Source organism: Scyliorhinus torazame, chromosome 1 (assembly GCF_047496885.1).
Source record: "Scyliorhinus torazame isolate Kashiwa2021f chromosome 1, sScyTor2.1, whole genome shotgun sequence".
NCBI classification, from domain to species: domain Eukaryota; kingdom Metazoa; phylum Chordata; class Chondrichthyes; order Carcharhiniformes; family Scyliorhinidae; genus Scyliorhinus; species Scyliorhinus torazame.
In genome coordinates, this window is record NC_092707.1 from 294,207,811 (window position 1) to 294,231,383 (window position 23,573).

Genomic DNA, 23,573 nt, shown 5'->3' on the forward strand with positions numbered 1-23,573 from the left:
TCAGCTATCTCCTTTAGAACTCTAGGATGTAGCCCATCTGGGCCCGGAGATTTATCAATTTTTAGACCTCTTAGTTTCTCTAGCACTTTCTCCTTTGTGATGGCTACCATATTCAACTCTGCCCCCTGACTCTCCTGAATTGTTTGGATATTACTCATGTCTTCCACTGTGAAGACTGATGCAAAGGGACTTCCAGTTGCGGCGATGCACTGCTAAGCCACACGTTTCGGCAGCTCCCGCTCCAACGGACTTTTTGGCTCTTTTTGGGAGCCCCAACAGAATTTTGTTTGGACCAAACCCAGTGTGGGGTGACGAAGTAAGGAGCCCCCCTAGTGTGTATGGAAAAGATCGGTGGTAGTGGCCAAATTGCGAAGGATCCTCTGGAGAAGCGGCAGAGAAGAGAAGAAAGAAGCAAGATGGCGACGGATGGAGGCCAGGCGACATGGGGGCCGGATCAGCAGGAATTCCTTAGACGGTGTGTGGAGGAATTAAAGAAGGAGGTGCTGGCGCCGATGTTGCTGGCAATTGAAGGGCTAAAAGAAACGCAAAAGGCCCAGGCGATAGAGCTCCGTGGGGTGAAGCAGAAGGCAGCTGAGAACGAGGATGAGATTCTGGGCCTAGCGGTAAAAATGGAGACGCGCGAGGCGCTACACAAGAGGTGTATCGAAAGACTCAAAGTCCTGGAGAACAGATCGAGGAGGAAGAACCTCCGGATGCTGAGTCTCCCCGAGGGAGCTGACGTTGGGGCTTATGTGAGCACGATGCTCCATTCGCTAATGGGAGCTGAGGCCCCCTCGGGCCTCCTGGAGGTGGAAGGGGCTCACCGGGTCCTTGCGAGGAGACCCAAGGCTGGAGAACCACCAAGGGCGATAGTGGTGAGATTTCACCGCTTCACTGACAGAGAGGCTGTTTTGAGCTGGGCCAAGAAGGTACGGAGTAGCAAGTGGGAGAATGCGGTAATACGAGTGTATCAGGACTGGAGGGCGGAGGTGGCGAGAAGGAGGGCGAGCTTTAATCGGGCCAAGGCGGCACTTCACAAGAAGAAAGTAAAGTTTGGGGTGCTGCAGCCGGCGCGATTGTGGATCACGTACCAGGATAGACACTATTATTTTGAAACGGCGGAAGAGGCATGGACCTTCATCCAAAAAGAGAAATTGGACCAGAACGATGTTGATGTACAGAAATGTAAATTGGGGAATGGGAGGTTCACCGTATCGGGACGAGGGGAAAGGGAAGAGAAGAACCCCTGTTTTCTTGGACGGGGGGGACACTGAGAAATGTGGGCGCCGGTGGAAAAAGGGACATAGGGGGGGGAATGGGAACGGGGCTGTAGGGGGAGCTGCGCCATAGGGGGCGCTGCGCCATAGGGGGCGGGGCTGATCTAGGAAAGCGCGGGTTTTTTCCCACGCTAGGGAGATGATGGCGGGAAGATAGGCGCAAGGAGGATGAGAGCTCCACACACGGGGGGGGGGGGGGGGGTCAAGGAGAGAGCGGGGGAAGCCAGGGTCAGTTGGAGTCAGCTGACTTTCGGAAGCATCATGGGGGGAGTAACCATGCTAGATGGGGATCTAGCGGGGGGGGGGGGGGAAAGAGATAACTGGGTAGGTGCTGCTGGGATCGAGAGGGAGCTGGCAAGGGAAGAGGTGGTCGGGACGGGAATGCGCTGCCTGGAGGACTGGTGGGTGCATGGGACCTGGACGTGGGACAGGCCCAGAGTGGGTGATGGCTAGTCGGCGGGGAGGGGGGTGGGGGTGCGGGCAGCCCCCCAATCCGGCTGATCACGTGGAATGTGAGAGGCCTAAATGGGCCGATTAAGAGGGCCCGAGTGTTCGCGCACTTAAACGGACTGAAGGCAAATGTGGTCATGCTTCAGGAGACGCATCTGAAGGTGGCGGATCAGGTTAGGTTACGGAAAGGATGGGTGGGACAGGTGTTCCACTCAGAGCTGGACGCAAAGAATAGAGGGGTGGCTATATTGGTGGGGAAACGGGTGTCGTTTGAGGCTAGGAATATAGTAGTGGACAACGGTGGCAGATATGTGATGGTGAGTGGCAGACTGCAGGGAATGGAGGTCGTGTTGGTTAACGTATATGCCCCGAATTGGGATGATGCGGGATATATGAAGCGGATGCTGGGACGTATCCCGGACCTGGAGGTAGGAAGCCTGGTAATGAGGGGGCGATTTCAACACTGTGCTGGATCCAGGGTTAGATCGGTCTAGATCCAGGACCGGAAGGCGGCCGGCAGCGGCCAAGGTGCTCAGGGGGTTTATGGAGCAAATGGGGGGAGTGGATCCGTGGAGATTTTCTAGGCCGTTGGCCAAAAAGAGTTTTCCTTTTTCTCCCATGTTCATAAGGCTTACTCCCGGATAGATTTCTTTGTTTTGAGTAGGGCACTGATTTCGAGGGTGGAAGGAACGGAGTACTCGGCCATAGCCATTTCAGATCATGCCCCGCACTGGGTGGATCTGGAACTAGGAGAGGAGAGGGAACAGCGCCCACTGTGGCGACTGGATGTGGGACTATTGGCGGAGGAGGGAGTCTGTGGAAGGGTGTGGGGATGTATTGAAAGGTACCTGGAGGCCAACAATGATGGTGAGGTCCAGGTGGGAGTAGTATGGGAAGCGCTGAAAGCGGTGGTTAGGGGAGAGTTGATCTCCATTAGGGCTTACAAGGAGAAAAAAGAGGGTAAAGAAAGGGAGAGATTAGTGGGGGAGATTCTGAGTGTGGACAAAAGATATGCGGAGGCCCCGGACGAACGACTATATAGGGAGAGGCGAAGACTTCAGACGGAGTTTGACCTGCTGACCACAGGGAAGGCAGAGGCACAGTGGATGAGATACGAATATGGGGAAAAGGCGAGTCGGCTGCTGGCCCACCAGCTTCGGAAGAGGATAGCGGCGAGGGAAATAGGGGGAGTTAGAGATGAAACGGGAACTACGGAGCGGAGAGCAGGGAAGGTAAATTAGGTTTTTAAGACCTTTTATGAGAGGCTACATAGGTCCAAACCCCCGGAGGGGAAAGAGGGGATGCAACAGTTTTTGGACCAACTAAGGTTCCCGAAGGTGGAGGAGCAGGAGGTGGCAGGTCTGGGGTCGCCAATCGGGGTGGACGAGGTGACTAAAGGGTTGGGGAACATGCAGGCAGGGAAGGCCCCGGGACCAGACGGGTTCCCGGTGGAATTTTATAGGAAGTACATGGACTTGTTGGCCCCGCTGTTGGCAAGAACCTTTAACGAGGCCAGAGAAGGGGGAACTCTACCCCCGACAATGTCGGAGGCGACGATATCATTAATCCTGAAGCGAGATAAAGACCCGCTGCAATGCGGGTCATACAGGCCTATCTCACTCCTGAATGTAAACGCCAAGTTGCTGGCAAAAGTGCTGGCGATGAGGATCGAGGATTGTGTCCCTGGGGGGGTGCATGAGGACCAGACAGGGTTTGTAAAGGGGAGACAACTGAATGTTAATGTGCGACGGCTGTTGGGGGTGATAATGATGCCCCCAGTGGAGGGGGAGGCAGGGATAGTGTCAGCGATGGATGCAGAGAAGGCATTTGATAGGGTAGAGTGGGAGTATTTATGGGATGTGCTGAGGAGGTTTGGGTTCGGGGAGGGGTTTGTCAGTTGGGGTTAAACTCCTCTATGGGGCCCCAGTGGCAAGTGTAGTCACAAATCGGCAGAGATCGGAGTATTTTCGGTTACACAGGGGAACAAGGCAGGGGTGTCCTCTGTCCCCATTACTGTTCGCGCTGGCAACTGAACCACTGGCCATAGCGTTGAGAGACTCTAGGAAATGGAGGGGGGTGGTTAGAGGGGGAGAGGAACACCGAGTGTCACTCTACGCAGATGACCTACTGCTGTATGTGGCGGATCCTGTGGAGGGGATGACAGAGGTTATGCAGATATTGAGGGAGTTTGGAGATTTTTCGGGATATAGGCTTAATATGGGGAAGAGTGAGCTTTTCGTGGTACACCCCGGGGATCAGGGAAGAGGGATAGACGGCCTGCCGCTAAGGAGAGCGGAAAGGAGCTTCCGATACCTGGGGATTCAGGTAGCCAGGAGCTGGGGAACTTAACACAAACTCAATCTGATGCGGCTGGTGGAGCAGGTGGAGGAGGATTTCAAGAGGTGGGATATGCTGCCGCTCTCATTGGCGGGCAGAGTGCAGGCGGTCAAGATGATGGTCCTTCCAAGGTTTCTTTTTGTGTTTCAATGTCTCCCCATTTTGATCACGAAGGCCTTTTTTAAGAAAATAGATAGGAGTGTTATGAGTTTCGTGTGGGCAGGGAAGACCCCGAGGGTAAGGAGGGGGTTCCTGCAGCGCAGCAGGGACAGAGGGGGACTGGCGTTGCCGAATCTGGATGACTATTACTGGGCCGCCAATGTGGCGATGGTTCGCAAGTGGATGGGGGAGAGAGAGGGGGCGGCGTGGAAGAGGCTGGAGATGGCGTCCTGTAAAGGAACGAGCCTAAAGGCGCTGGTGACGGCGCCGCTACCGCTCTCCCCGAAAAGGTATACCACGAACCCAGTGGTGGCGGCAACCTTAAGGATCTGGGGGCAATGGAGGCGACATAGGGGTGTGACGGGTGCCTCAGTGTGGGCCCTGATCAGGAACAACCATAGGTTTGTCCCAGGAAGGATGGACGGAGGGTTCCAGAGCTGGCATCGGGCAGGAATTAGGAGATTGAGAGATTTGTTTATTGACGGGACGTTTGCGAGCCTGGGAGCGCTGGAGGAAAAGTATGAGTTGCCCCCGGGGAATATCTTTAGATACATGCAAGTGAGGGTGTTTACAAGGCAACAGGTGAGGGAATTTCCGCAGCTCCAGACACAGGGGATCCAGGACAGAGTGATTTCGGGGGTATGGGTCGGGGAGGGCAAAGTGTCCGAAATATATCAGGAGATGAGAGACGAGGGGGAGGCGCTGGTAGAGGAGCTGAAGGGAAAATGGGAAGAAGAGCTGGGGGAGGAGATTGAGGAGGGTCTGTGGGCTGATGCCCTAAGTAGGGTAAATTCCTCTTCCTCGTGTGCCAGGTTTAGCCTGATACAATTCAAGGTTTTGCACAGAGCACACATGACAGGAGCGAGGCTGAGCAGGTTCTTCGGGGTGGAGGACAGGTGCGGGAGGTGCTTGGGAAGCCCGGCAAACCACACACACATGTTTTGGTCGTGTCCGGCACTGGATGAGTACTGGAGGGGAGTGGCAAGAGTGATTTCAAAAGGTGGTGAAGGTCCGGGTCAAGCCAGGTTGGGGGTTAGCTATATATGGGGTAGCGGAGGAGCCGGGAGTGCAGGAGGCGAAAGAGGCCGATAGTCTGGCCTTTGCGTCCCTGGTAGCCCGGCGAAGGATCTTACTCATGTGGAAGGAAGCGAACCCCCCCCCCCCCCCGGTGTGGCGGCCTGGACAAACGATATGGCAGGGTTCATAAAACTGGAATGGATGAAGTTTGCGTTTAGAGGATCGGTTCAGGGGTTCTCCAGGTGGCAACCGTTCCTTGACTATCCCGCGGAACGTTGAGGGAAAATAGATCGTCAGCAGCAGCAGCCCGGGGGGGGGGGGGGGGGGGGGGGGGGTAAACCTGTTCTGTTCTGGTTGGAGTGGGGGGGGGAGCACTATTTTGTGTTACTTTGTTAGTTAGTTATTGTGTTATCTTTTTTGATTGATTTGTAAGGTGGACAAATTGTGTTTGAAAACTTAAATAAAATATATATATATTTTTTTTTTTAAAAGACTGATGCAAAGTACTTATTTTGTTCCTCAGCTATTTCCTGGTCTCCCATCACTAGATTACCAGCGTCATTTTGAAGCGGCCCAATGTCTACTTTTGCCTCCCGTTTGTTTTTAATGTATTTAAAGAAACTTTTGCTATCATTCCTAATGTTACTGGCTAGCCTACCTTCATATTTGATCCTCTCCTTCCTTATTTCTCTCTTTGTTATCCTCGGTTTGTTTTATAGCCTTCCCAATCTTCTGACTTCCCACTACTCTTTGCCACATTATAGGCTTTCTCTTTTGCTTTGATGCATTCCCTAACTTCCTTTGTCAGCCATGGCTGCCTAATCCCCCCTCTGATAACCTTTCTTTTCTTTGGGATGAACCTCTGTACTGTGTCCTCAATTACTCCCAGAAACTCCTGTTGTTCTACTGTCTTTCCCACTAGGCTCTGCTCCCAGTTGATTTTCATCAGTTCCTCCCTCATGCCCCTGTAGTTACCTTTATTTAACTGTAACACCTTTACATCTGATTCTACCTTCTTTCTTTCAAATTGGAGATTGAATTCTACCATATTATGATCACTGCCTCCTAAGTGTTCCCTTACTTTAAGATCTTTTATCAAGTCTGGCTCATTACATAACACTGAGTCCAGAATGGCCTGTTCCCTCGTGGGCTCCATCACAAGCTGTTCCAAAAAGCCGTCCTGTAAACATTCAATGAATTCCCTTTCTTTGGGTCCACTGGCAACATTATTTACCCAGTCCACCTGAAAATTGAAGTCCCCCATGATCACTGTGACCTTGCCTTTCTGACATGCCCTTTCTATTTCATGGTGTATTTTTTGCCCCTGGTCCTGACCACTGTTAGGAGGCCTGTACATAATTCCCATTATGGTTTTTTTGCCTTTGTGGTTCCTCAACTCTACCCACACAGTCTCCACATCATCTGACCCTATGTCGTTTAGTGCTATTGATTTAATTTCATTCCTAATTAACAAGGTAACCCCGCCCCTCTGCCCACCTCTCTGTCTTTTCGATAGGTTGTGAATCCCTGGATGTTTAAATGCCAGTCCTGAACCCCCTGCAACCATGTCTCTGTGATGCCTACCACATCATACCTGCCAGTCACAATCTGGGCCACAAGCTCATCTACCTTGTTCCGTACACTGCGCGCATTTAAATATAGCACCTTTAATTCTCTATTGACCGTCCCTTTTTGTTTTCTTAGTGTGGTGGACCTTGGTTTACTGAGCCTTTCCATACACTGTGTCATATTTTGTGAGATGGGGACTATCGTAACCTCTCCTGAGTTCTGTCTTTTTGTGCTTTTTTGTATTCCGAAGCAGCTACACTTCCCACTGATTACTTCACCTCTTGGTTCCCTGACTTTCCCTTCCCCCCAATCTCTAGTTTAAAGTCCTATTGACCACCCTATTTACTCTTTTCGCCAGAACACTGGTCCCAGCTCGGTTCTGGTGAAGACCATCCCAACGGTATGGATCTCCCCCGTCCCAAAACTGATGCCAGCGTCCCATGAAAAGGAACCCCTCTTTCCCACACCACTCTTTCAGCCACGTGTTAACTTCCCTTATTCTTGCCTCCCTATGCCAATTTGCACGTGGCTCGGGCAGTAATCCGGAGATTATGACCCTTGAGGACCTGTTTTTTTAATTTGAATCCTAGCTCTTTATAATCTCTAAACAGGTCCTCTTTCCTAGACTTGCCTATGTTGTTGGTACCGACATGGACCACAACAACTGGATCCTCCCCCTCCCTCTCCAGTATCCTTTCAAGCCAGTCAGAGATGTCCCGCACCCTAGCACCTGGCAGGCAACATACCATGCGGGACTCTTTATCCTGCTCACAAAGGATACTATCTATCCCCCTGATAATAGAATCCCCTACAACTACAGATTGTAGATAAGGTTTCGATGGAAATTGACCAATATGAACTGGGAAGGAAGAACTAGTGGGCAGTGTTCAAGTAAGTATTTTGTACAAACAAGACTTGCTGGATTGGATTTGGTTGTCACGTGTACCAAGATACAGTGAAAACTATTGTTCTGCTTACAGCTCAGATAGTTCATTCCGTACATGAAAAGAAAATACACAGGGCAAACATAAAATACACAATGTAAATACATAGACACAGGCATCAGGTGAAGCATACAGGAGTGTAATACGACTCAGTAGAGAAGATGTGTGAAGAGATCAGGTCAGTCCATAAAAGGCCGTTTAAGAGTCTGGTAACGGCGGAGAAGAAGCTGTTTTTGAATCTGTTAGTGCGTGTTCTCAGACTTTTGGATCTCCTGCCCGATGGAAGAAGTTGGAAGAGTGTGTAAGCTGGGTGGGAGGGATCTTTGATTATGCTGCCCGCTTTCCCAAGGCAGCGAGAGGTGTGGACAGAATCAATGGATGGAAGGCAGGTTCGTGTGATTGAGTGGACGGTGTTCACGATTCTGTAATTTCTTAGTTTTGGGCCGAGCAGTTGCCATACCAGACTGTGTTGCAGCCAGATAGGATGCTCCCTATGGTGCATTTGTAAAAGTTGGCAAGAGTCAATGTGGATATGTTGAATTTCCTTAGTTTCCTGAGAAAGTATAGGTGCTGTTGTGCTTTCTTGGTCGTAGCGTCAACGTGGGGGGACCAGGACAAATTGCTGGTGATGTGTACCCCGAGGAATTTGAAGCTGTCAACCATCTCCACCTCAGCCCCGTTGATGCAGACAGGGGTGTGTACAATTACTTTGCTTCCTGAAGTCAATGACCAGCTCTTTAGTTTTGCTGACATTGAGGGAGAGACTGTTGTTGGCACAACACTAGGTTCTCTATCTCCCTGCTGTATTCTGAATCATTGTTGTTTGAGATCCGACCCACTACGGCCGTGACGTCAGCAAACGTGTAGATGGAGTTGGAGCCAAATGTTGCCACAGTCGTGTGTGTATGCACCCTTAAAGATCTACTTGTGTAATTCCGACAAGGTCAACAAATGCGGGGTCGTACACGAAATGAAAACAAAAGGTTTAGATAAATAAAAATTTTGTTTTTAAAATTTGTTTGTGGAATGTGGGTGTCGCTGGCTGTGCTAGCATTTATTGTGCATTTCACAGGACTTTGAGAGTCAACCACATTGCTGTGTACCTGGAGTCACATGTCCTTCCCTAAAGGACATTAGTGAGCGAGATGGGTATTTACAACAATCAACAACTTTTTCATAGCCATAATTAGACTTTTAATTCCAGGTTTGTATTGAATTCAAATCCCACCATCTGTCATGGTGGAATTGAACCCAGATTCCCAAATCTTGTCCTGGGTCTCTGGATTACTGGTCCAGTGACAATACCACTTGTGTCACCGCCTCCCCTAAGGAACAAGAACGGAATATGAAGTACAAAGGACGACAAGAAGGGAACTGGAGAAAAAGATCTGCAAAGGGCTGCACTAAAGGTGCTTACAAATGATTAAAATTAAGGGGTAATCTATGAGATGTTCAAAGTGATGAAGTGATTTGATTGGGTGAAGAGAAACTATTTCCTATAGTGTGAGAATCCAGAACAAAGGGTTACATTTAGATCCGAGCCATTCAGGGATAATGTTGAGGGACACTACTTCACACAAAGTAGTGGAAATCCAGAACTCTCCCTCAAAAAGCTGCTCAGGTAGGTCAATTGAAAATTTCAGACGAGATGATAGTCAAAAAAGATATGAAATGAAGGTGGTGATCTAACTGAAACAGGCCAGAAATGCTGAATAGCTTACCCATGTTCAAGGACTGGCATATAGGTTCCACACAGTGCAGCCACCTGTAAATTATCTCAATGCAATCAGGCATAGACAATAAGTGCAATCTTGTCTCAGAGTTGCCCATATCTCAGGAAGGAATATTTTTTTAAAAACTGACCCAATGAAACCCGCGTGTGAGTTGTCAAAATGCAATGACTCAAGTAGTCACTGCCAGTTCATCACAAAGCAGATTACCAGAGGAGCTGGTAGTTATCCAAATTTAAATGCAAATCTTTTATGAGCTTAAGAAATTTACAGTGTGCAAACTGGGGTCGTACTGAAATCAACGTTATTTCATTGACAGTGAAATGCAGAGTACATACTGTGCTGGAACACTGCTCAAAGTACTTGCAAGACAAAATGTTTCAAACAAATTGATTGTTTGAATCTACCCTGTGCATCAGATGAGTCACTGTATTATTTTTATACCGAATATTAAACAAGTTATGTGAACAATCCATATAATACTTCCTTAAACACTTGGCTGCACCCAAAATAAATCACTGGGATTTTGAACTCTTCCCAGTATATTTTTTCCTGACACGCCCTTATCGCACTAAAATGCCAGGTCCACTGGACGCTGAGGTGGGAATTGTGGTGATTTTTTTTGTGGCCTGTGACCATGTTTAATGATCTTTTATACACTGTCTCGGTGTGTGTGTGTGTGTGTATGTATATACACTGTCTCGGTGTGTGTGTGTGTGTGTATATACACTGTCTCGGTGTGTGTGTGTGTGTGTATATACACTGTCTCGGTGTGTGTGTGTGTGTGTGTATATACACTGTCTCGGTGTGTGTGTGTATATACACTGTCTCGGTGTGTGTGTGTGTATATACACTGTCTCGGTGTGTGTGTGTGTATATACACTGTCTCGGTGTGTGTGTGTGTATATACACTGTCTCGGTGTGTGTGTGTGTATATACACTGTCTCGGTGTGTGTGTGTGTATATACACTGTCTCGGTGTGTGTGTGTGTATATACACTGTCTCGGTGTGTGTGTGTGTATATACACTGTCTCGGTGTGTGTGTGTGTATATACACTGTCTCGGTGTGTGTGTGTGTATATACACTGTCTCGGTGTGTGTGTGTGTATATACACTGTCTCGGTGTGTGTGTGTGTATATACACTGTCTCGGTGTGTGTGTGTGTATATACACTGTCTCGGTGTGTGTGTGTGTGTGTGTGTGTATACACTGTCTCGGTGTGTGTGTGTGTGTGTGTGTGTATACACTGTCTCGGTGTGTGTGTGTGTGTGTGTGTGTGTGTGTATACACTGTCTCGGTGTGTGTGTGTATACACTGTCTCGGTGTGTGTGTGTGTGTGTGTATACACTGTCTCGGTTTGTGTGTGTGTGTGTATATACACTGTCTCGGTGTGTGTGTGTGTGTGTATATATACACTGTCTCGGTGTGTGTGTGTGTATATATACACTGTCTCGGTGTGTGTGTGTATATATACACTGTCTCGGTGTGTGTGTGTATATATACACTGTCTCGGTGTGTGTGTGTATATATACACTGTCTCGGTGTGTGTGTGTGTGTATATACACTGTCTCGGTGTGTGTGTGTATATAGACTGTCTCGGGGTGTGTGTGTGTATATAGACTGTCTCGGGGGGTGTGTGTGTGTGTATATATACACTGTGTGTGTGTGTGTGTGTGTGTGTGTGTATACACTGTCTCGGTGTGTGTATGTGTGTATACACTGTCTCTGTGTGTGTGTATATACACTGTCTCGGGGTGTGTGTGTGTATATACACTGTCTCGGTGTGTGTATACACTGTCTCTGTGTGTGTGTATATACACTGTCTCGGGGTGTGTGTGTGTATATATACACTGTGTGTGTGTGTGTGTATACACTGTCTCGGTGTGTGTGTATATACACTGTCTCGGTGTGTGTGTATACACTGTCTCGGTGTGTGTGTATACACTGTCTCGGTGTGTGTGTGTGTATATATATATATATATACACTGTCTCGGTGTGTGTACACTATCACGGATTTGTACCGCGCTCTCTCGCCACCTTCGTCTGAACCTATTCACCGGCTCGGGGTGGAATTTCATTCACATCGTTTCACAGTAAAATTGGGTGAGAAAAATAAACTCCGCCGAGCGACTGGACAGCAGCCGTCTGCCTCCACCTCCCGCCAGAGTGTCTGCTGCCGGCGGCCTTCAGCCGGCGGCATCCTAGTCGCCCGGGCCGGGCCGGGCCGCTGCCGCCAACACCGCCCCCCCCCCCCCCGGCCGAATTATCCGGTCCCGCCCGAGCCCGGGAACCATGAACCGGGCACGGAAGCAACCGGGCTCCGGGCTCACTCAGCCGGGCTCCGGGCTCACTCAGCCGGGCCCCCCTCTCCCCTTTACCTTGGCCATTCCGCCGCTTGGATCTGCGCTGCTCTCGCTTCCTCGGGTGGGCGAAGGAGGCCGGCCCCGCTGGGCAGGGCTGTCGCTGCTCGGTGAGGGAGGCCCGCTGGGCAGGGCTGTCGCTGCTCGGTGAGGGAGGCCCCGCTGGGCAGGGCTGTCGCTGCTCGGTGAGGGAGGCCCGCTGGGCTGGGCTGCTCGGTGAGGGAGGCCCGCTGGGCTGGGCTGTCGGTGAGGGAGGCCCGCTGGGCAGGGCTGTCGGTGAGGGAGGCCCCGCTGGGCTGGGCTGTCGCTGCTCGGTGAGGGAGGCCCGCTGGGCAGGGCTGTCGGTGAGGGAGGCCCGCTGGGCTGTCGCTGCTCGGTGAGGGAGGCCCGCTGGGCTGGGCTGTCGGTGAGGGAGGCCCGCTGGGCTGGGCTGTCGGTGAGGGAGGCCCGCTGGGCAGGGCTGTCGGTGAGGGAGGCCCCGCTGGGCTGTCGCTGCTCGGTGAGGGAGGCCCGCTGGGCAGGGCTGTCGGTGAGGGAGGCCCCGCTGGGCTGGGCTGTCGCTGCTCGGTGAGGGAGGCCCGCTGGGCAGGGCTGTCGGTGAGGGAGGCCCGCTGGGCTGTCGCTGCTCGGTGAGGGAGGCCCCGCTGGGCTGGGCTGTCGCTGCTCGGTGAGGGAGGCCCGCTGGGCTGGGCTGCTCGGTGAGGGAGGCCCGCTGGGCTGGGCTGTCGCTGCTCGGTGAGGGAGGCCCCGCTGGGCTGTCCTGTCGCTGCTCCGGCACCAGGCGGGGAATATTTAATAAATCACTAATACACTAATGGCCTTTGACCTCAACAAACTCTTGATTTGCACAACTTCAAACAGGCGAAACTGGGGAAAAAGTTAAGCTGGTGACCTTCCTAAAATAAATAATTTGCGATATTTTACTGTCTGTCTTGTTTAGATATACGTCTTATTAGGCTGGGCTCCGTAACACTTGTCAGCATGACGTTTTTACACGGCCGCTTCTGCTTTTGATAACAAATATATTTGCAAATACTATGGAAAACCAACTGTGAGGAGGGACGAGGCAGCGCAGCTCCAGTTACTCAATCCTACCGCACACAGGTCGAACATAATTCTCAGACTGAGGGGTTGACAGGGGGTAAGCAAGAGGGGGGGAGCGGGGTGGGCAAGAGGGGGGGAGCGGGGTGGGCAAGAGGGGGGGAGCGGGGTGGGCAAGAGGGGGGAGCGGGGTGGGCAAGAGGGGGGGAGCGGGGTGGGCAAGAGGGGGGGGAGCGGGGTGGGCAAGAGGGGGGGGAGCGGGGTGGGCAAGAGGGGGGGGAGCGGGGTGGGCAAGAGGGGGGGGAGCGGGGTGGGCAAGAGGGGGGGGAGCGGGGTGGGCAAGAGGGGGGGGAGCGGGGTGGGCAAGAGGGGGGGGAGCGGGGTGGGCAAGAGGGGGGGGAGCGGGGTGGGCAAGAGGGGGGGGAGCGGGGTGGGCAAGAGGGGGGGGAGCGGGGTGGGCAAGAGGGGGGGGAGCGGGGTGGGCAAGAGGGGGGGAGCGGGGTGGGCAAGAGGGGGGGAGCGGGGTGGGCAAGAGGGGGGGAGCGGGGTGGGCAAGAGGGGGGGGAGCGGGGTGGGCAAGAGGGGGGGAGCAGGGTGGGCAAGAGGGGGGGGAGCGGGGTGGGCAAGAGGGGGGGGAGCGGGGTGGGCAAGAGGGGGGGGAGCGGGGTGGGCAAGAGGGGGGGAGCGGGGTGGGCAAGAGGGGGGGAGCGGGGTGGGCAAGAGGGGGGGGAGCGGGGTGGGAAAGAGGGGGGAGCAGGGTGGGCAAGAGGGGGGGAGCGGGGTGGGCACGAGGGGGCAACGGGGGGCAGATTGGGCAAGGGGGGCGGGGTGGGCAAGAGGGGGAGGCGGGTGGGCAAGAGGGGGGAGTGGGGTGGATGGGGTAGTTGAGGAGAGGAATGTTGGAGGGCTGGGGGATGAGGAGGATGTTGGGGGTAGGGGAATATGGGGGGTTTGGATGAGGGGAGTTGGGAGGGGAATGTGAGAAGGTGGGGGGGATACGAGGGGTGTGGGGTGGTTAGGGGTGTGGGGATGGGAGTGAGAGGGGGGATGGGAGTGAGAGAGGGTATGGGGGTGGGGGTGGGAGTGGTGGGATGGGAGTGAGTGTGGGTGGGTGTGGGGATGGGAGTGAGGGGGGATGGGTGTGGGGATGGGAGTGAGAGAGTGGGGTTGGGAGTGAGAGAGGGGATGGGAGTGAGAGAGGGGGGGGGATGGATGTGGGTTGGTGGGAGAGGGACATGATGGGGGTGTGAACTATGATTGGGGTTGGGGATGAAGGGTGTGAGAATGAGGGAATTGGCAGGACGGGGAAGAGGGAATTGGGAGGGTGGAGAAGAGGGAATTGGGAGGCTGGGGAAGAGGGAATGGGGAGGGTGGGGACGAGGGAATTGGACGGGTGGGGGGGGGGGGAGGGAATTGTGGGGGTGGGAGTGTGGGATGGTGTGAGGAAGAGGGAATTGGGAGGGTGGGGAAGAGGGAATGGAGAGGGTGAGGAAGAGGGAATTGGGAGTGTGGGGAAGAGGGAATGGAGAGGGTGGGGAAGAGGGAATGGGGAGGGTGGGGAAGAGGGAATAGGGTGGGTGGGGTTGGAATGGGAGGGTTGGGCGATGGTGTGAGGTTGGATATGGCAGGTGGGTTTGGCGGGATGATTGAGGGGAACTGAGGGATGGAGGGTGGGCTGAGGGGGTATCGAGGAGGCGATATGGTGCGGTAGGGGGTAACCAAAGGGGATATGGGGGAGGAAGGTGGGAATGGGTGGGTGGGGGAGTGGAGTGTGGGGGTGGAGGGTGGGGTTGGAAGACATGGAGATTGGGGTGCAGGATGAGGGATTGGAGGAAGGAGATGGTAGGGGGAGGTTGGAATGAGGGGGCGGAAGGAAGTAAAGGGGTGGAATTTGGAGGTGCTGGGGGAAAGGGGGTGAACGGGGAAGTGGGAAGTAGGGGTGTGGGAGGAGAGGGATGCACATAGAATGGGGTGGTGGGGGAGGGGGTAGATGAAGGGGTCGGTAGGGGGAGTGGGTAGATGAAGGGGATGGGAGGGGGAGGGGCAGAGGATCGGGAGTTGTGGGGTGGAAGAAGCGCGGAATGGGGGGCAGAAGGATGGGGGGTTGGAGGAATGGGGGTTGGGGTGGTGAATGGGGTTGGAGGAAGTGTAGTGGGGGGAGAGCAATGTGCGGAGGGGGAATGGGGAGGGAAGGTGGAATGTGGAGTTTTGGGGGAAGAGAGGAGGAATGAGTGAGTGGAGGGGCTTTGTGGAGGGAGTGGGTGAGAGGAGAGGGGAGTCACAGCAAAATTGTGGGGGAGGAATGTGGGGACATCAGGTGAAGGAGTCTGAATGAGAGGAGTAATCGGAGTGGTGAATGTGGGGGAAGGAAGCTGACAGGGCAAGGTGGGGTTGGTGTGTCAAGTCATTAAGGGGTGTGGAAGGCATCAGGGAGGGTACTGTGGGAGAAGGGAGTTATTTTCGACTGCAGTATCGGGGGAGGGTAGTTAACTGTAAGGTGTTCGGAATTAGGAAGCTTCTTTTATGGAGCAGCAGCAGGATACAAAGGGGAGTGGCATCAATGTTCAGGTGTTTGTAGGCGAGACCAGGATGAAATCCATAAGGAGACTCGGATGAGGGATCTGGCAGACTCATTCCAGGAGCTCTGCTTGTGGCAGTCATTGATTTGCTGTCAGTCTGGCATGCTTATCAACACCTGATACCTATGCACACCATCCACTGCAACACAGGTGCCATAACAGAGGTAGTTATAGGCAATAGTGAAAAGTAATTGTAACTTACATAACTCTCCGAACATATATTCATTAAGCACTTAGTTTGGAGAAGCACATGCAAATACTATGGAAAACTACTTGTGAACAGAGACGGGATGAAGCAACACCAACACCTTATTTCCCCATCGGTTTTACTGCACAAAGGTCAAACAGTGTTCTCAGATTGAAGGGCTGACAGGGTGTGGGAGGTAGGGAGTGGTTGGGTGGTGGTGTGAGTGGTTGGGTGGGAGAGGAAGATGTTAAAGAATTCAAAAGTGAAAAAATTCCTCCTCATCTCCGTCTTAAAAGTGTGGCTCTTTATTCTTAAACTAAGTACCCCACTTCTAGCTAACCTCACAAGGGAAAACATCTGATCAGCATTTACCCTGACACGTCCTCTCAGAATCTTACCTGTTCAACCAATCCTCATAAGACAAACTCTTCACATATCAAGGGAGGCACCACTACTTTGAGACGGCGGATGAGACGTGGACTTTTATTGTGGAAGAAAAACTGGAATAAGCGGGTTACTAAAAAAGAACGTTTGAAACAAAGTGGTGGGGCGAAGAGGGGGGAAAAAGGGGGGGAAAGATGAGTTTTATGTTATTAATCCTGCGATGCGGTAACTTTTCTCTCTTCCACAGGTGGTGGTGGAGGGAGGAAGGGAGGTGGAGGAGATGGGGCGTTGGCCATGGGGGGCGGGGCCAAAAGGGAAGCGCGGGCTTTGTTCCTGCGCTATGAAAATCATGGCGGGAATAGGGAAGCAGGAAGGTGCGAGCCGAGGTCACGGGGGGAAGCCGAGGTCGGCCAGAGTTTGCTGACTTCTGGGAGCAACATGGGGGGTGTAACTACGCTAGTGGGGGATCTAGTTGGGGGGGGGATGGGAGGGGGGAGTTACTGGGTTGCTGCTGCTGGGGAGAGGGGGGAGCCGGAATGGGGTGGGGTGGGCGGGGGGGCGCCACCTGGGGGGGACACAGCTGCGTGGGAACCGGGTGAGGAGCTGGAAAAAGGGGATGGCTAATCGACGGGGGGGGGGGGGTAAAACGCCCCCCAACCTGGTTGATCACGTGGAATGTGAGAGGGCTGAACGGGCCGATAAACACACCTTAAGAAACTTAAGGCAGACGTGGTTATGTTACAAGAGATGCACTTGAAACTTATAGACCAGGTTAGACTACGCAATGGATGGGTGGGGCAGGTGTTTCATTTGGGGCTAGATGCGAAAAACAGGGGGGTGGCTATACTAGTGGGGAAGCGGGTTATGTTTGAGGCAAAGACCATAGTGGCGGATAGCGGGGGCAGATACGTGATGGTGAGTGGCAAATTACAGGGGGAGGCGGTGGTCTTGGTAAAAGTATATGTCCCGAACTGGGATGATGCCAATTTTATGAGGCGCATGCTAGGACGCATCCCGGACCTAGAGGTGGGAAAGTTGGTAATGGGGGGAGATTTTAATACGGTGCTGGAGCCAGGGCTGGACAGGTCGAGATCCAGGACTGGAAGGAGGCCGGCTGCAGCCAAGGTGCTTAAAGATTTTATGGAGCAGATCGGAGGAGTAGACCCGTGGAGATTTAGCAGACCTAGGAGTAAGGAGTTTTCGTTTTTCTCCTATGTCCACAAAGTTTATTCGCGAATAGACTTTTTTGTTTTGGGAAGGGCGTTGATCCCGAAGGTGAGGGGGACGGAGTATACGGCTATAGCCATTTTGGATCACCCTGGAGAATGGACATGGGACTAATGGCAGATAAAGGGGTGTGTCTAAGGGTGAGGGGGTGCATTGAAAAATACTTGGAACTCAATGATAACGGGGAGGTCTAGGTGGGAGTGGTCTGGGAGGTGCTGAAGGCAGTGGTTAGAGGGGAGCTGATATCAATAAGGGCACATAAAGGAAAGCAGGAGAGTAGGGAACGGGAGCGGTTGCTGCAAGAACTTCTGAGGGTGGACAGACAATATGCGGAGGCACCGGAGGAGGGACTGTACAGGGAAAGGCAAAGGTTACACGTAGAATTTGACTTGCTGTCAACGGGTACTGCAGAAGCACAGTGGAGGAAGGCACAGGGTGTACAGTATGAGTATGGGGAGAAGGCGGGCAGGTTGCTGGCCCATCAATTGAGGAAAAGGGGAGCAGCGAGGGAAATAGGGGGAGTGAGGGATGAGGAAGGAGAGATAGAGCGGGGAGCGGAGAGAGTGAATGGAGTGTTCAAGGCATTCTATAAAAGATTATACGAAGCTCGGCCCCCGGATGGGAAGGAGAGAATGATGTGCTTCCTGGACCGGCTGGAATTTCCTAAGGTGGAGGAGCAGGAGAGGGTGGGACTGGGAGCACAGGTCGAGATAGAGGAAGTAGTGAAAGGAATTAGGAGTATGCAGGCGGGGAAGGCTCCGGGCCGGAATGGATTTTCAGTCGAATTTTATAGGAAATATCTGGACTTGCTTGCCCCGATACTGATACTGATGAGAACCTTTAATGAGGCGAAGGAAAGGGGACAGCTGCCCCCGACTATGTCGGAGGCAACGATATCGCTTCTCCTAAAGAAGGAAAAAGACCCGCTGCAATGCGGGTCCTATAGACCTATTTCCCTCCTAAATGTAGACGCTAAGATTCTGGCCAAGGTAATGGCAATGAGGATAGAGGATTGTGTCCCGGGGGTAGTCCATGAGGACCAAACTGGGTTTGTGAAGGGGAGACAGCTGAATACGAATATACGGAGGCTGCTAGGGGTAATGATGATGCCCCCACCAGAGGGGGAAGCGGAGATAGTGGTGGCGATGGATGCCGAGAAAGCATTTGATAGAGTGGAGTGGGATTATTTGTGGGAGGTGTTGAGGAGATTTGGCTTTGGAGATGAGTATATTAGATGGGTACAGCTGCTGTATAGGGCCCCGATGGCGAGCGTGGTCACGAATGGACGGGGGTCTGCGTATTTTCGGCTCCATAGGGGCACGAGGCAGGGATGTCCTCTGTCCCCATTATTGTTTGCACTGGCGATTGAGCCCCTGGCAATAGCATTGAGGGGTTCCAGGAAGTGGAGGGGAGTACTCAGGGGAGGAGAGGAACACCGGGTATCTCTTTACGCGGACGATTTATTGGTGTATGTGGCGAACCCGGCGGAGGGGATGCCAGAGATAATGCGGATACTTGGGGAGTTTGGAGAATTTTCAGGATATAAGCTGAACATGGGGAAAAGTGAGCTGTTTGTGGTGCATCCAGGGGAGCAGAGCAGAGAAATAGAGGACTTACCGCTGAGGAAGGTAACAAGGGACTTTCGCTACTTGGGGATCCAGATAGCCAAGAATTGGGGTACATTGCATAGGTTAAACTTAACGCGGTTGGTGGAACAGATGGAGGAGGACTTCAAGAGATGGGACATGGTATCCCTGTCACTGGCAGGGAGGGTACAAGCGGTTAAAATGGTGGTCCTCCCGAGATTCCTCTTTGTGTTTCAGTGCCTCCCGGTGGTGATCACGAAGGCTTTTTTCAAAAGGATTGAGAAGAGTATCATGAGTTTTGTGTGGGCCGGGAAGACCCCGAGAGTGAGGAAGGGATTTTTGCAGCGTAGTAGGGATAGGGGGGGCTGGCGCTACCGAGCCTGAGTGAGTACTACTGGGCCGCCAACATCTCAATGGTATGTAAGTGGATGGGAGAAGAGGAGGGAGCGGCGTGGAAGAGATTGGAGAGGGCGTCCTGTAGGGGGACTTGCCTACAAGCCATGGTGACGGCGTCGTTGCCGTTCTCACCGAAGAAATACACCACAAGCCCGGTGGTGGTGGCTACTCTGAAAATTTTGGGGCAATGGAGACGGCATAGGGGAAAGACGGGAGCCTCGGTGTGGTCCCCGATAAGAAATAATCATAGGTTTGCTCCGGGGAGAATGGATGGGGGATTTGGAACATGGCAAAGAGCAGGAGTAACACAATTGAGAGATCTGTTTGTGGATGGGAAGTTCGCGAGTCTGGGAGCGCTGAACGAGAAATATGGGTTGCCCCAAGGGAATGCATTCCGGTATATGCAACTGAGGGCTTTTGCGAGGCAACAGGTGAGGGAATTCCCGCAGCTCCCGACGCAAGAGGTGCAGGACAGAGTGATCTCAAAGACATGGGTGGGGGACGGTAAGGTATCAGACATATATAGGGAAATGAGGGACGAGGGGGAGAGTATGGTAGATGAGCTGAAAGGGAAATGGGAAGAAGAGCTGGGGGAGGAGATTGAGGAGGGGCTGTGCGCTGATGCCCTAAGTAGGGTAAACTCATCGTCCTCGTGTGCCAGGCTAAGCCTGATACAATTTAAGGTGTTACACAGGGCGCATATGACTGGAGCACGGCTCAGTAAATTTTTTGGAGTAGAGGATAGGTGTGCGAGATGCTCGAAAAGCCCAGCGAATCACACCCACATGTTCTGGTCATGTCCGGCACTACAGGGGTTTTGGGTGGGGGTGACAAAGGTGCTTTGTAAGGTAGTGGGGGTCCAGGTCGAACCAAGCTGGGGGTTGGCTATATTTGGGGTTGCAGAAGAGCCGGGAGTGCAGGAGGCGAGAGAGGCTGATGTTTTGGCCTTTGCGCTCCTAGTAGCCCGGCGCAGAATACTGTTGATGTGGAAGGAAGCCAAGCCCCCGGGTGTGGAGACCTGGATAAATTATATGGCAGGGTTTATAAAGCTGGAACAGATTAAGTTCGTCCTAAGGGGATCGCTCAAGGGTTCACCAGGCGGTGGCAACCGTTCGTCGAATACCTCACAGAAAGATAGAGGGAATGGAAAAGAAGAAGACAGCAGCAGCAACCCAGTGGGGGGGGTGGGGGGGGGGGGGAGGAACCAGAGGGATTCTCAGGGATGTTAATATATAAGTCTAATATGTACAGGTTGTTTTTATAGATAATTGTATATTGGACTGTTAAAACATATTTTTGGAGAATATTTATCTGGGACAAGGCAGTTGCCATTTAGTTTTGTTTTTGTTTTGGTTTATATATTATTTATTTCTTGTTTATAAAACTGGCCATTGTTATTTATATTGTTATATTACTGTGTAAAGGATACACAATGTACTGCGATGGTTGGCCAAAAATTTTCAATAAAATATGTTTTTAAAAAATAAGACAAACTCTTCATCCCAGGAATCAACCTTCTCTAAACTGCCTCTAATGCAAATATATCCCTCCTTAAATACGGAGATCGACCACTTTAGGTTTCACCAATGCCCTGCACAGTTCATAGAATTTACAGTGCAGAAGGAGGCCATTCAACCCATCAAGTCTGCAGCAGCCCTTAGAAAGAGCACCCTACCTAAGCCCACACCCAGTAACCACACCTAAACTTTTTGGACACTAAGGGCAATTTAGCATGGCCAATCCACCGAACCTGCACATCTTTGGTCTGTGGGAGGTGTAGCCACCGAAATTGGCCAACTCCCGATTTAAAATGGCGAACGGCAAAGGCTGATGGGAAAGTCAGCCAACAAGACAGAAACCAGCGGCTGCAGGTTTGCTGTGTATTTACCGCTGCAAAAAAACAGACAACATCGATACCAGCGGCCAACAGCATAACAAAGTAGCAGCCATCTGCATACTGATGAGCAATCCCCGGGAACAATAAATAACATTTTGGACACACAAAGCAAAGCCAGACTCCTCGGCACCAGCAGGAGCCAACACAAAAGAGGTGAACGAGCACCTCAAGACCACCCATCGATCAGGGAACCACTCCAATATTGGAGAAAATCGAACCAAGCGATTGGGACAAAGTCCAATCACTTGGGACCAGGTACAGGGTCCGCCCCGAAAGGCGGGAAGCCCCTGGGGACTACAAGAGTTGAGCCCCAAGTTCAAATCGCGCTCTTCTTCATCTCTGCGTCCTGCCCGGCTCACCCAGCAACACAAACCAACATTGACCGTGACCGGTGCAGTGACGACCGACAGAAGTAAGTCTTAATTCAACGCTCGCTATGAGATAGGCGCTCCTAGCTACCAATCCGTACCAACTTTGAATCCCTCAGACTCAGAACCCGAACGAAAGGCCATTTGTTCCCCTGACCTGGTGGGCCAGTCCGAAGTTAAGTATAGGCCTGTTAGTTGTAGAAGTAGCTTAGACGTAGAATTTGTGCATGAGTAGCGATTACTGTGTATAATAAATGTGCTTTGATTTAAATCTTACTAATCGGTGTATTGGGTCATTGATCATTACTCGGGCTTGAACCTCGTGGCGGTATCATAAAGCTACCTGGCGACTCGAGAGCAAAGGTAATAAAACAGAGCAATTGAACCAAGGAGAAAATCAGCAACATTATTTGGCGACATCTGACGGGACCCGATCTAGAAGTGGCAAAACCACTCCGGGAGAACCCAGAATTTGAATTAGAGATCCAATTGGAAACAGAAAACCACAAGTGTTCAAGCAGTTCTGATCAATACTCAGAATTCGGAAGTGTGTGTATGCATGCGTAACTAACAGGGTGATAAGGTAAAACTGATAGATTTTTTGTTGCGACAAAACTGTTGGAAGTTTGTATATCGGAAAGTAGCGAAAGCCGTACCCGTATTTACAGCATCGCCTTAATACCCCAGTCCCAAATTTGAAGAGCAGCATACGGATAGGAAATATGGCAATGCAGGCAATGCAACGCCGCATGAACCCAAAGGAATTTGCGGTCGCACCGATCAGCAGCAGTAGAGTGGGACAATGTCCCATTTGGGAGGAAGAGATCAGGAAATATCTCAAAGGGAAGGGATGGCCCCTTTGGAATGAATTCTGTGACAACGAGGAATCAGGCCCCGGGAGTATAGGCCATACTTGGTGAGAGAACCTGAGTGAGATCCACAAAAAGAGCTTAGGGAAAGCTCGCAAGCCGATGGCAATCGTGTCCTGCTTGGCACAATTGCGAGGCACAGAGGAGGTCATTAGGACGCTCCGGAAAGAAGTAGAGGGCATACATCGAATGAGTAAGGCCGATGTAAGCGAGGCAGTAAAGGAGAATTTAGAATTGAGAAGGAAATTGGCAGCAAAAGATGGAGAGGTGGAGGATGCCAAAAGGGCACACCAGTATTGTCTGGCGCACTTAAGCAGCTTCCAGTCTCAATATGAAAAGGCCTATCAGGACACGCACATGCAGTCCTGGTACGTTAAGAAACAGAAAAGCAGGTAGAAGCGTTGCAGAGACAGTGCAGCGATCTAAAGGCAGCATTAAGAGCACTCCATGCTGCCACAACAGAACAAAGACAAAGCACATTAGATCACGCAAAGTGCCGGAAGCAGATTGCAGAGCTGTAATCGCTGCTTTCTGTTCAGAAAGGCTTCCAGGAAACCTTTGGAGCGAAATTAGATCAGGAAGACGGCCCTGATTGGGAAGAATTGAATGAAACAGCGCAGAGATATGTTCAGGGAACATGTGCGCAGGGAAAGCCACAAAAGAGGAAAGTGCCCCAACCCCCCACAGAACAGATAGTTCAGGCTCCAATGAACCCTGTAACCACCCGCCGCACAGCCATAGTGGACGATACGGAATTTCTATACTACACCCCCTTAACAGTGACCCAATTACAGGAGGCGTGCGATAAGATCACATCATTCCTCCCCACCTCAGACCCCCACCATTTCTTTGCCACAGTCAAGCATCAGGCGACCATGTACGGCCTGGATGAGCGAGAGCATGTAAAGCTCACAGTTTTAAGTTTAGACCCTTCAGTAGCAGCAGCCCTTCCCGACCCACAGAATGTAGGAGAAGGCACCCTTGCAGAAATGGGTATAACCGGGGTGACCCCGTAGATGGCCTCAACAAATGCAGGCAAAAGAAATCCGAGCATCCCACAGCGTTTGCTGGACGCCTGTGGATCCACTTTGCAGCAGTCTTTGGAGACTTAGACTGTGCCCATTTGTCCCCAGACAACATGGCCAAATGGACCCGCACCCTTATCTCCCATGCCACCGAAACAGGACAGAAAGCTT

The 23,573-nt window shown here is 52.1% G+C and overlaps 1 protein-coding gene across 9 annotated transcripts in view; it reads right to left on the reverse strand.

Annotated features, from left to right (window-relative positions):
• zdhhc14 (zDHHC palmitoyltransferase 14) overlaps window positions 1–23,573 on the reverse strand; it is a 488,467-nt gene that overhangs the window by 192,828 nt on the left and 272,066 nt on the right. The window contains exons 1-2 of one of the 9 annotated variants that reach the window (XM_072507619.1): window positions 12,039–12,618; window positions 11,862–11,926 (exon numbers count right to left, since the gene is read on the reverse strand). The exons of 7 other annotated variants lie outside the window; for them this stretch is intronic. In XM_072507619.1, coding sequence (XP_072363720.1) covers window positions 11,862–11,870 — 9 coding nt within the window. In that variant the 5' untranslated portion in view covers window positions 11,871–11,926; window positions 12,039–12,618. Of the gene's footprint in view, window positions 1–11,861; window positions 12,896–23,573 lie in introns of those variants that run through there. One more of the 9 variants, XM_072507623.1, reaches the window with a different exon arrangement.